The 13,852-nt window shown below is 38.4% G+C and overlaps 1 protein-coding gene across 9 annotated transcripts in view; it reads left to right on the top strand.

The window, feature by feature from the left end:
• The window catches only part of DENND1A (DENN domain containing 1A), a 174,621-nt gene that overhangs the window by 149,710 nt on the left and 11,059 nt on the right, over positions 1-13,852 (top strand). For 4 of the 9 annotated variants that reach the window (XM_090121572.1, XM_090121575.1, XM_090121570.1 and 1 more), the window contains 2 exons: positions 6,812-6,871; positions 11,249-11,337. In XM_090121572.1, coding sequence (XP_089977698.1) covers positions 6,812-6,871; positions 11,249-11,337 — 149 coding nt within the window. The remainder of the gene's footprint in view (positions 1-6,811; positions 6,872-11,248; positions 11,338-13,852) is intronic. The other 5 variants (XM_090121574.1, XM_031601948.2, XM_090121573.1 and 2 more) reach the window with 2 other exon arrangements.

Raw genomic sequence — 13,852 nt, 5'->3', positions numbered from 1 at the left:
GGGAACAAAAACAATGTCAATTGACAAGAAAGTAATTCCTTTGATTAAATTCTGCTGTGTGGTGTGCAAGATTTTCAGAAATGACAATCCGTGGGGTACGAATTATCTAACTAAAAGGCTTGCACTCTTGTCATGCATGTAAGTATTTGACAAGTGAGACCTGACTCTCACTTTAGGAAGATATATACACCACCTGCAGTGCATACCCAAAAGTTACTGCCTCTAAGGTACACACTTGCCAGTATTTTGTAATGAGCAACCAGACAGGTATGTCTTTGGCAGCTACTCCAACACAGCATGCGTGTAGCTTATACTATGTAGGAATTCCGAATTTGCTGTAGGATTTTGCGGCTCTGCTCCTGCATCCAGCAGAACTGTTCATCCACAAAGCATATTCTGGGCTATGGCTTTTAGTATTTGCCAACTGTCTTGGCTTTTCAAGGACTTCTTAAACAAGGATGATCAGAATAAATTTACTGCCCTGAGTACATTCAAGTTATATGCCATAATGGTTGGATGTATGGAGAAAATATACTGTGGTTGAGCTGACCTCCTTAGTGCTCTGTGACAAGCAGTAGCAGCTGTAACGTGTCTGTGCAGAATTTCCTTGTTAGTCTTGTTATGTCGAAGAACCCATAAATATCTTGTAGAGAGTTTCTTGGTCCGTCACTGCTGGCATGTGGAAACGAAATTGTGCTTTATAAATAATACATACGTATAAAATAAATACGTCAGTGCATGCAAGGCTAACCAAATCATCTGGATTGACAACTTTAGAAAAAGCTCAGAGGCCTCATGGGTGACTTGCATAGTGTATCACTGTTGAGCAGTATCCAGAAGTTTCTTATGTACTTCTTATGAAGTGGATAGGCCAGAACTGTCTGAATTGACCTCTGAATCACTTGATTAAACTAAAACATTAAAAGGAGAGAATACGTGGAGCATGTGATTCTTCCAGCTGCTAACTCCTCTGTGATTGCTTGTTTGGCCAAGTATCCTTTGGGTTTGCCCTTCAGAGCTGAGCTGATTAAGACCTAGTAAAATGGTTGAACAATGCCATGCTGCAGATACAGGAACCATGTACTTCTGCATGTTTACATGGAAGAATATCACCGTGATTATGCAGATGTCCCAAGTGAATGATGAAATTGAACCAAGCAGATAGTCATTGCTGTTATGGGATTCCTTATATAAGAGACCCTCTCTCTCTTTTTTTAATACAAGTATTCTACTTACTAGAGAGCAGCAGTTGTTAATAGATAATAAGGGCTTCCAACATTTTAAATCATGTCATTTGAGCAGTTTACTTGTTTTGAATCCCAGTATCAGGCTCCCAGAAAGCCCAGTGCAGCACTGACAAAAAGACCGGTTAAAAAAGAAAACAGATGAAAAGTGTGACTTTTTTGCTTTATATTTAAAATCACATTGCTGTATTTTCCAGTATTTTAAATGAAAAATATATGTAGTTAGTTCCATGTTGACAATGTCCTTGAGGATTTGACAGTGAGATTTTCCAGCGGTTGCTCTTCGTTAGAATCCTGGTGGAGTTTAATAAGGCAGCCGAACTGCTGGCACCTCCAGTTCTTGTTTGTTCTCCGAGGGCTCGGGGCTGCTGCAGTAAGCACATCGACCAGGGCTGATCATTACAAGGGCGTACGCCACCATGAATAAAAATGTCACACGTTTTCCCATCTCACAGCAGTACAAAATGTCAGTCCTGTCAAACAGACATTGCAGGTAGCAGCGAGCAGTCAGTACAAATTGGGAAGCCGAATATTCCCCCAGCTTTCTGATATTCTTCATTTGAAGCGGAAGAAAAACAGTTGTTAACCTATTAGCTGTGATTTTAAACTCTGCTGAGATAGTAGATGGATAGACTTTAATACATAGGGATAAATATATTCCTAGGGTCTGGGGTTTTTTTTGCAACATGTGCCTCCATCTATGTGTGTTGAGAAATAGAATGAAAAGAAGCCACTGCCAATCGCACTTAATTTTGGTACAAGTACTTCGGAAATTTGAAAGTCTGCTCAGTGAGATATTCTCTCTCTCAATTCCCTTCCCTATTTTATCTCTGTGAATAGTTCTGAAATACCTCCTTGCTGCTTTACTGGCAACCCGGAATGGGTGCAGTGCTGTTCAGTATGTTTTGGGACTTTGCTTTTTGGTCCTCTCATCATACAGTACTATAACTAGAGGTTGGGATTTCTGCACAAATGAAAGTTACGCTGCTTTCAGGCTCAGGTGTATTGTGTGATGTGGAGTCCATGGGGTTTGCCGTTTTCAGGGTGTTAATTTGGGTGTGACTTAGATGCCTGAAATAAGGTTCTTTGTTCTCTTTCCCTGAGGAAACCATGAGCTTATAGGTTCCTTTCGCTTCCTTCTTTGATTCTTTTATATTATGTAATGGAGGATTCCTGGCTAGAAAGGTAAGGGGATCCTCCTTGTTTTCTCACTAGAGTAATCAAAGGGTTTAATTGTAACAGATTCTCTTTCCTTCCATAAGTTCTTGGCACATCTATAGGCATTGCCATGGTTTTTGCCAGATTTGTGCTACCTTCCCAATCTACAATTACAGTTCAAAGAATGAGACATCTCCTAAAACATGGAGGGTTTTTTTTTTAAATCACAGGACCCAGCAGATTTCTGTTGAAGTATTTTAGAGTTAAATTAAAAAAATATATGTTGTAAAGCATACACTGTTCTTGTCATACCAGTTTGTGAGCCGTGCATATGGGAGTATGTAAAAAGTAGTGTATGTGCTGTGCAGGGATCTGAATGGGTAATAAAACAGCTGCTTCATAGATTCCATCTGCTTTCTGTACTGAATCTTTTTAGGTACCGTACACTTTTCAGTATTGTTATTGTATCTCCCTGCTCCCCTCCTCTCCCCATCCCCCTCCCCCTTTTTTTTTTTCCTCCATTGAATGTTGAGTTGAAGTTCAGCATCTTTTTCTGAAGTCAGTGATCCAAATCCTTTGCAGCATGATGTATTTGAGCTTGGGTACATTCAGGACAGTGCATCTTTATCTCGTGTCTCATTGTCTTTAAGACATACAAACAGTTTGTAAATCAGCCCTGAAGAAATTAAGATGTCTGTGTAGAAAAGCTTTGTTTTGGAAATCGTTGGAAACACGCCTCACTACTAACTTGAGAATGAGAAACTCTTCTTTCTGTATGAGCTGACAAACCAGTTTTCATCTAGTTGGGTTTTCTTTATGCATTTATTTCTAGTTGCACTTGTTACTGCGTATGAAATAGCACCTCTAATTTACTGATAAAGGCTCTGTTTTGAATACCACCATCTCAACAGACATCCAGTTAGTTTGAGATGATATTCTGCTCACGAACTCTTACTTCACAGTACAAAAATGATCTTCTTGTAATGTTTTCTCTAGTATAAAAAAACTAAATTGCTGTATTGTGAAAGTTTCTTGGATATATAATAGCTACTTTATGATCTGTAGTATGTATAATTTTAAAATAGTATTTTTACAGTGTAAAAGTGAATGTGAGATTTTTTTCTTCATCCAGCATCTCACAATTTAAAATTGCTTGTCTTGTAATTAGAAAACAGTGCCATATCTGCAGTCATAAAATTGGCTTCCTGCAAATTTTCTTTATCTTGTTGCTTCAGAAGTATTTAGAGTAAAACAATTAAGAAAATATCTAGAGTAAAAAAGTATGCTGGTAAACAGCTACTGGTAAGAAAGTGCTAATTTAGACATTTTTCCTCTTTGAGGGAAAAAACCACTATAGTATACATATTTAGGGACATACCTAGGATAGCAATTTAGCAGCTTTTAGCAATGTAGCTCTGGGCTGTTTCATCCTTACAGCACAGGTAATTAAGTTGATAATCCAACACAGCTTCCCCTACTGACCTTTCAGAATCAGAGTGTTTTGCTGCATTAACAAATTAACTTCTAATCGGTGGCTTTTCCAGTAAATATGGTCTTCGTATAATTCAAATATACTTGCTTGTCCCATTTTGGTGACACATATTTACATTAACAATGGAGCTCTGGCAAAGGACAAATAACTGTTACCTCTTGGTGGGCCTCCATCTCAGCTACTCCTCCCTGCCCTTTGCCTATGCTCTTTTCAGTGCTTCAAATCACTGGCTGTTTAAGCCATACTGTCTCCCTGTCCCTCTGTAATTGAGAGAACACACTGCTGTTAATGTGAAGATTTGTCTTATTGTTCTTCTCGTATCTCTTTAAGGTTTCAAAAATTGATACATAATGTGATATGTACAAGCCTTGGTGCAGTGGCTGTATTGTGGCCAATGAGGTTAATCCAGCTGAAGTTATTGCTAATGGTAAACTTTTCCCAGTACTCCGCCATGACGACTTGAAGCATGCTAGCTCTTGTAACAAGTGTCACTTTCTGATCTTCCCGAATACTCTCTTTATTGTCTAACAACTTACGTAGTAGATAATTAAGGAACCCTGTCACACACTTCCTCAGACATATTTTTTCCTCTGTGTGTGTGTAAGCAAAATTCAGCTGTACGTCCTTGCAGTGCCTATAATCAATGCATTGATTGTCTCTCTACAAGGCAGTCCTCATCACTGCGTGTCTGTCTGTCCTTTTGCGCCTTTGTCACACTTCTTTTCACAAACTTTAATAATACTGCCACTGCTTTATCAGTTAATACTATTGATGCTACAGTCTTGCAGTGCTTCCTGAAAAGTTACCCTGTTTTTTGCCATGGGAGGGAGAAACCGATCAAACAGATTTGTTCAGTGACATGAACTAATGATGAAGAAATAATATCAACTTCTTTGTACAGTATTAAGTGATGACTTTAAATTCTTACATCAATCAAAACATTTTTGTCCAGAATTTTAAAAGTCGTGGAAAATAAATGGTGCTCAGGACACTGCTAGCTAGGAGGTTACTTGAAAATCCCACCTAAGAGAAGCAAACTGAAGCATACATAGAGGAGCCATTAGGGAAAAAAAAAGAAAGAAAGAGAGAATAATAGCATATTGTTTTCCTGCTTCATCAAATAGTCTAAGTAGCTATGTCGTAAGTGGGTGTCTTTAACATCACTAAAAAAGTGCAAATTTCAGATTTTTTCAGCTGTTCCATTATGATTCTGAAACATAATGGAAAATAAGTATGCTATGTCACATAACAAAAGTTAAATGTACTTTAAGATTATGCTCTCAGCCTGAGCAGTAAAGTGGGGAAATACTCAGCGCTACAACTCAGCGTCTGTGACTGAATTGCATAATAAGAGGTGTGGAAGAAAAACTATGCAGAAGGGCTAACAGTAACCACCTCAGCTCAGCAGCAGGTCATTTCTCTCTATTTTTCTTTCACTTCATGCTTACTTTCTTGTAATATATAGTTGGAAGCTATCACATGGAAAAATTTTGGTCTCAGCTCTCCATGACAAGTGCCGTTTTTTCCTCACCCACCTCAAAAATCTGAGCTGAGTGAATGTGTACAATCTGGCACTCCTCCTGGCACGAGTAAGGCTGAATAAACCAATTGGTGCAAATTGTAAGTTACTGGGAAAGCGTGATGAGATGCAAGAAGAGCATGAAAATGGTCTGAAAAAGGGTAGGCTGCAGTTGTCTGTGACACAGCATGAGGGTAGCAAAATGAGAATGTGTGTCAATCTGGAATAAAGACTGTGCTAACAAGAAGTTAAAAACTGCTGAAATACGAATCTGGAATCTTTTTTTTGAGAGAAATTCAGTGATTTGTGTAAGCTTTCTTTTTCTGTCTGAAGAACCCAACTCCTGCTGCCAGTTGCTGTTCCCTCTGTTGGGTTGACAGGCTTTTGTCCACAGGATGCACTGCCATGTGCTGCGGCCAGCATCACGGCCTGTTGTCTGCTGAAGCAGGCATTTGAAGGAGTTCCTGCCACTCCTCACTGCAGGCTCTACTTTTCCCTTTAAGTACTAATATGTGTATTGAAGATACTGCAGAAAAGACATTAACTTTGATCTTGTTCTCAATATCAAAGTTGTACTTCAGGATGATTTTATTTAGAATCTCATTAATTATCAGTGGGTTCCTTGTCTAACAGAGCATACCTTAAGATACCATCTGTGTGAGGAGAGTCATGCTGCTGGCTCAGTCAAAAGCAGCTCAATTGGAATAGTTCCAGCACAGTTACAAAGCAATAAGTTGGCCAACTGCTAATTTTAAAAGTGAGAGACCAAAATAAGCACCACTGCTCCTGTCTTTGCTAGAACTGTTGGTGATGCAGGGATTTGCTTTCTTTACTATAACAGTGCACTCTTTTGCTGTAGGCAATTCTTTTAAACCTCAGTCCACTACCATACCTAAGCATGTGCTCTTCTGTTTATGAGAGGTTTAATTGACTTACAGTTTTCCCTCATGCTTTTAAATGTCTTTGCTGGTTTGAGGCCTTTAGAGTGTAAGCACTAAAATCTCTCTTGGGATTTTAATGTAAGCTATTTTGAAAATCCTGCTTTGCAGCATTCTTTTCATTTGTCCGTGGAACACGTGGACCTGTAGGTTAGAATCCTTCTTAAGCATCTATGTTGTCTCAGGTGAATTTTGGATGATCCGGCATGGAGTGTTGATTGTACTACTTTTAGTTCAACATAACCGATGCCAAGGAGGTATCTATAGCTTCCTTTTCTGATGCGGCACTTCGAAGGTCATGAGATATCTCTGTTTTGAAAATAATTGCATGTTGTACAGTGAGTATGAAGTTAGATAAATCATGTCATCCACTCCAACTGCTTTTACCACAAAATAAGAGGTGTTTTCATGTAGATGACTATTCGATTTATCTATGACTTAAGTTTCCACTTTGATACAGCAGCAAAGACTCCGTCCGCCTCGGCCACCGCCTCCAAAGATACAGCGTTCCACTAGGCCCGTGAGTAGCTGGGAGTTTTGTTTCACTGCCACAGCTTAACACTGCCTGAATTGCTCTACTAGTAGTATTACTAAACCTTGGTAGTTTGGATTGTCAAACAAGCAATGTGTGAATTATGCACCTAAACTCCCTTCTTCTCTGCTGCGGCACAGCCCTGGGATCTGCATTTGTTCTGCTTTTCTTTGATGAGTTCTGCAGCTTTCAGTCAGTTCTGCAGGTAACTGATGCTGCTATTGCAATATTTGTTTTACTTTTGTGGTGATTTCTTGAACAGAACGTCTTGCTAGGCTGGGATAAGTTTTTAGCCAGTGAGTTTTTGAAGACTTGCACTAAACACAAATACAAAAGGAAGCAGAAGTCTGAAGAGATTCAACAAGTTCTACTTCAAATTAATTTGAGACACTTTATTTTTCACCATGGAATAGATGAGTGAATATATATAAAAAAAAAGCAAAGTCTGTATTTGGACAGTGGAATATTAATACCATATTATGGATGATATACATATATACTTCATGTTCATTTAAATTACCTGGAATGAAAAACGTTGGCCATAAGAAATGAGTCTTCTTCAGAAGAACTGCACAGAAATTGTTCTCAGTGTAACCCCTGTGTTAGGATGGGATACCTTATCTAAGCACTTCTTCATTCAAAGCGCTACTGTAGTCTGATTATTAAATATTAACTATACCAGATGCCTTTGAGAATGGAGACTGTACTGGGTCTGTTTCAGTGACTTCATACAGGAAAGTAACATCAGTTTAGAGGGGTGTTGTTTTTGCAGCAGTCTTGACAGATATTTGTTTCTATTCAGGACTTTTGCTTTATGAATATAATTTCACCAATAAGCAAAAAGACCTTACTCCTTGCTTCCTTACACAAGAAGGTGTGTAAGAAACACAGAGATGCAAGTTTTCAAATCTAATCTTGCTAAAACTTGTTACAAATGTGCAGTTTTGGATGAGCAGGCAACTGGTTAACAAGTGCACTTGGGTGTGTGTGAACTTTTGATCTTTGATGCATGTTCCTATGTTACATTTCAGTAGCATGTTTTTCTTTTCCCCTCTCTTTTTAACTCTGGGTGTTCAGCTTAACAGTCATTGTTATGGATTTGTGCACTGAAGATTTCTGTTTTCTGTGTTTAAAAGGTAGCATTGACTATGCTTGTGTGTGTTCTCTGAAACATAATTTGTATGGCAGGCCCTCCTGGATTCATTACACTGGGAACAAACTTTCCATGGTACAAAGGGGTTCCCATACTGCTTCTTGGTCCTCTTGTTTTGTGCTTGGCAGGAGAAGCCCCATGAGGGCTCACTGCAGTTTCTCTGAGGTTGCTGAACAATATTGTTCAGATTGAGTAATTTATTACATGAAAGTCTTGCTAAGACTGTTTAATCTTACTGTAGTGCATTAATAGTCCTCGCTATGTTGTGTTTGTGTCAACTATCTTTGCTCGCAATGTGATTGATAAAAGGTTGGAAATGTAATAAAAGTTCCTGTTGCATTCATCTTGCTGTGTCAGTAAGTGGAACAAATTCTTCAGTTGTCAAGAGGAAATTCAAGATAAATGTAAATTATTATAATCGCTCCCAAAACAATGCTTGTACCAAATGTATGTAAATTTGTTGTTGTTCTGAACTGTTATTTGGCTTTTAGTAGATGAAGCACATTTGTTGTGTGTAAATATTATTTTGTGCAAGCTGATTTTTCCCTCTTAGAGTCTTGGCATATATTGCAGAGGTGGGTATCAGCAAGTAGTTCATCCTAACATTTTACAGGAAGGCCTGAATGAGAGGCCAGCTCTCTCTGCTCCTCCAACCAAGTCAACATAATGCCAGAATTGCTGAGAAGTTGTTTTCAGGCTATATCTGTTACAAGAAGGAATCTGTGGGAATTAGTCCTTGCAGTATGAGTCATTACTAACAGTGAGAACAAAAACACAAACCAAAGAAGGTTAAAGAAGCAGAACAGATATGTTCTTTACATTCTGTTGTTCTGGAAATGAATTGTAGTGATATTGTGAGAGGCTGATTGTTTGTAATTAATAGAGATCTGTTAGAATTAATAGTAGCTGTTTGGAAACTTCATTCAATTAGCAAAAGTTGTAATATGATAATTATTCATAAAGTTGATAGGGACAGTAATAAGCACATTTAACCCCGTACTGAATGTTTCCCTTTATTCTCTAGGCTCTGTGCTCATATAATTGGATTTCTTTCCTACCTTTGCATTTGATATGCATTTAACCCTGCCTATTTGGCTAAAAATCCAGCAAGGAGTTGGCTTGATTCCTGATTTTTCCTTGCAGTCCCTGATGAACAATACTCTAAATCCTACTTAGCATGTCACCCTATGCTTTACTGGTCTGGTGACCCCCTGGAGCCATCCAAAATTTTGCTCACCACCATTGCTCCCCCAGGATATCAACCAGAAGGTGAAAGTGTTCACAGCATGATGACAGGCCAGTATTACACACCGTATTTCAGCTTAAATTTAATTAAACAAGTTTCTTTCTTCCTCTTTTTTTCTCCTTCTTGTTCTCCCCCTCCACCCAGTTCCTCTTGTTTCTCTCCCCCCCACCCTTGCACACTCTTTCTCTTGCTCACTCTCTCTGTTTTATCAGCCCTAATGAAGCAGTATTCCTCATCGATCCTGCTGATTGCCAGCCCATTCCTTTTGTTTGTTGGCACCGAGCCATTCAGCCGCACTCTGACAGCTCAGCTCGTCTAATTAGCTCTGTTGTTCTTTTCCCCATGTTTCACCACGTTGCAAGTTCAGTTGAAGTTGCCACAAACTTAATCCTTCCATAAATTCACATTCTTAAGCTGTCTTTATTGAAGAGAGGAAAGGCCTTGTGTGGGGACAGATCTTCAAGACCTTAACATCTGACCTTTGTATAAACTCTTTTTCCTAAGAAACATGGCAATACATCTCTGGATTTCTTCATCATATCTGCTCTACACCTTTTTCTTTGAAATGAAAATTCAATACAATGATCTTGCTCTTAAGTTCTGCATGCCATTGTGCAGTGTAGAAACAGTGCTCACAGCTTGGTGGCTTTTTCCTGGCAAGATAATCTGAACTATATGTTCTTAAAAACGTTAGAAAAAAACAAAAAACAAAACCCAAGCAAGCAAACGAAAACAAACAAAACCGAAAAACCCAGAGGTGAGGGCACAACCAATGCTGTCATTGCAAACAAATTCATCAGTCATCCAAAGAGTACTTGGGTTGTAGGCCTGTAACACCTTTTATATTTGGCTATTAAAGAGATCACAGGCCCAAGAGGGCAGAAGTTGGGTTGTGTTCCTTACCTTACTGAGGGCTTTGGAGATTCCTGTTGGTTAACATTCAGTGGAGCCAGCAAGTCAGACTCCATTCCAGGTTGGGTAGTACTTTAAAGGAAAAAAAAAAAAAAAAGCAAAAAAGCAAAAAACTGGATAGTTGGCTGTACACCCTGGCCCTGCAATTGTTCATTCCTGCATTTGGCTCAGAAGAATAAATTCACCAACAGGATTACTCATTAGTATAGGTAGGCACATGTGTAAATTTTGCCCATTTAGTGATCAGCTGTGCTTATTCCTTTCCTTGAAGTTTAGCTTGTTTGCTTGTGGAGTTCACGTGGGTAATTTCAGCTTGATTTCTGAACATCAGAAGATAATGGAGATGTTATGTGCAATTCATCTGGCAGCAACATCACCTTCCACAGAAAACGTTTGAGTGTTATTGCAGACAACAAAAGATACACTAATATAACCTCAGTGATGTCAATGATAATGTGTCTGAAGGTATTCCGATCAGCTACTGGATGGAACCATATTTTTAAAGAAAAATTTTATTTTTATTTTATAATATTTACTCTTCAGTACAATTTTTTTTCAGTGCTCACTTTTACAGAATTACTCACTTGAGGAGCTGGCTACTTATGAACAGGTGGACGGAAGGATTATGATGTCAGAGCTGAACAACAATATTCAGTATAACATGCAATGCAGGCTTTTCCAGTTTCACTCTGTCAACTCACTCTTTTAAATGAAGCTTACGTTTAGGAAACCTTTTTGTCAGAAAATTACCCTGTACTAAACAGGACAGTTGAGCAAATTTTCACTGACTGGCTAATAGTCAGTGGCAAGCATATATGTGTCGTTTGCAACTCAAAACATGTGGGTTTTTGGCCTTTAACAAATTGTGGGACTATGTAGTTTACATCCAAACCAATGGATTTGTAACATTATTGAAGCATAAAAGTTTAAAACTGACTGTGAACAAGATACCTTTCAGATAATGGTAGTTATGCATATTTTGCCATTTATGTCTGTTGCATGACCAGCTTTTGAAGTATCTGATGAAGTGTGTCTGTGTATGTGTGTGTAATAGGTTCGTCCTCCACGACCTCATGTTGTTAAGAGACCCAAGAGCAACATTGCTGTGGAGGGACGAAGGACTTCCATTTCCAGTCCAGAACAGTAAGTTCTTTGCAAATCTACTGCTCTGTTTCTCTCTAGTTGTGTTGATGTTAGCAGACTGTATATTCATAATTAAGAAAGAAAAAAAAGAGAAAAAAACAACTACAATTCCACAATGGTCTACAATCCAAAGTTTTTCATTTTTAGAGCATTTTAGAGGAGCAGTGAGAAAACATGCACTGGCACTTTCCAGATGTCCAGCATTGTGCCAGCATACTCTTGGTACAGGAAATGACACTGGAACTGGACTCGGGGTGACAAGATAGTTGCACTGATTTGAACTGTCACAGAGATTTCCTCTCAGTGATCTCTTCACTGCAGCACAAATTGCATATGTCATAGCCACTTGCTTATGTTCCAGTTTGTGGTGGCCTTATTCTAAGTGAAATGCTTTAGTTGATGCCCAAGATTCTAGGATATTTGTTGTATCTGAAGACAAGAAAATCCCCAAAAAAGAAAAGTGGTTAGTTTCTTTAAGCACTCCTTTTCCCACCTGGGTGCCACTGCTAGCACCGTTATTCATAAGGAAAGGAGAGTTGGAGTTTGGGTATTTTCCCCTTTCCAAATTATATGCTTGGAGCTTCTTTTCCCAGTCATTTTAGAATGGAGTGGAATTCTGAGTTTTGGCTAGAAATGAACAGTAACTTTAAATTCTACAGCTTCGTTTGTTCATTTTATAATGGAATTTGGTTGCCCTCTTGTGGAGTAGATTGCAAATCCTGTCAGAGGGTGGTTATGGGGTGGTAGCTGTCTGCACAAAATTATTGGAATTTCTTTAAAAGTTTTTTTCCTTAATATTTAATATGACTCAATGCATAGTTGATATACCAGGTGGAAGATAACTGAGTCAATTTAATCACTGTGTATGTTGCTCATGAGGTATTATGCATGTTTTGATCCAGAAGCTGCTCGATATTCCATTGTGACTTCCTGATAACATTTATTTTCAGTTCCTGGCAGTGTCAGATTCAAAATAAAGAAGCATGAATGACAGGCATAATACTCACACTAGTGCTAGTAATATGCTAAATTACAAATATTATTTTTCTTGATTTTAATTGATAGCCGTTAATTTTAGTGAGTCTGTACATTTCAGCTGTTTTCACACATTTTATATATTTTTGGGGTGGAAATTATTGGTGGTAATCTACCAGAGATAATGATGGTTCCCTGTAGATATAAATCTGATGATGTATTTTTCTCTATGCTCATTTTAGTACTGAGAGATTTTTCCATCTTATCAATGTGAAAGAAAACCAAGTAATGTTCCTAGAACCACTGGCACTTGCTGTGCAGTACCAGGACTTGGTCTTTTGCTTGCCTGCCCCAGCTTCAATATTTTCTAGTTCAAATTCAGTGGCACAGCAGCTACTGATGTATTTTCATCCTTTCCTTTCATAGCTTCAGGTGACAAAACATATGTGTACAAAACTCCTTCCAGACAGTTAATTGTAGAATATTGCAGCCAACCAGATATCCTGTAATGCGCGTGGTTAATTTTGATAAAAACAAGTTAGAAAGGCAGGAGGACGAGAACTATGACTTGGGATGTACAAGTGGAGGAAATGTAACCTTCAAGGCACTGACAGATACAGATCTTCAACACAGAAGGTAATATATGGGACTTTGAATTTCTGCAGTTGGCAAAATCACAAGCCAGCCTGAATTTGTTGTGATGGCACAAATATCTGAAACATCACGTAAGTGGCTCGTAGTGCCTTTGAGACAGGGAAAGAACCACTTATCGACCTTCTTCCTTCCTGTTTACCTCAAAATGATATTTTGAATGAACAAAATGTATTTTTTAAAAATTAATTAAATATTATAATGACATTTTCCACAAACACTTTTTGCTATCCCTTTACAAAATAATTTTCGTTTATTGTTCTAAACTAAAAATATAACACCAGTTCTATCTTTAAAAAACGTGCATTATTTTTCTCCCTCTTAGATCATACTGTAATGAATGAAAACAGTACAATTTCTATTTTTGCTGTTGTAACTTGGTAGCATTCAAGTATTCATACTGTAGATCAGAGGAGATTCCGTGAAAGCCGCAGCAGCATTGAGAATGCTTTCTCTTGACCTGAACTTAACCAAAATATTTAGCTTAATTGCATTGGTTCCAAAGCTAATTATTAGCCAGTTATGATCAGGAGCTCGTATGTAGGCTCTGCTTGTAAGGAGAAGCATCTGCTCCGGGAGAAATTTCTTTTTTATAAACTAGCTTTACATTTTTGGTCTTGAATTGATTGATGATGTGAAAGCTTAGAGCCGTTTCGCAGGCTGTGATCACCGCTCAGACTTGGGCTTGCATCCTGCTCCTGGCTGCTGGGACGGGGTCCCGGCGCTGTGGCACAGATCACAAGCAACTTTGTTTCAGTGCAGCTTCCTTTCCTTCCGTGATGATGCCTGTTATTTCTGAACAGTAAGCCATCATGTAGATGTCCTTTCAACTGTTAGATTTATTAATGCATTTCTTATGTTACATTGCTACAATATTAGCAAATTTGCA

Source organism: Phasianus colchicus, chromosome 19, assembly GCF_987193195.1.
Source record: "Phasianus colchicus chromosome 19, bPhaCol1.hap1.1, whole genome shotgun sequence".
Taxonomy (NCBI): Eukaryota; Metazoa; Chordata; class Aves; order Galliformes; family Phasianidae; genus Phasianus; species Phasianus colchicus.
Note: the sequence above shows the minus strand (reverse complement) of the source record. Positions and strands in the feature narration are given on the sequence as shown.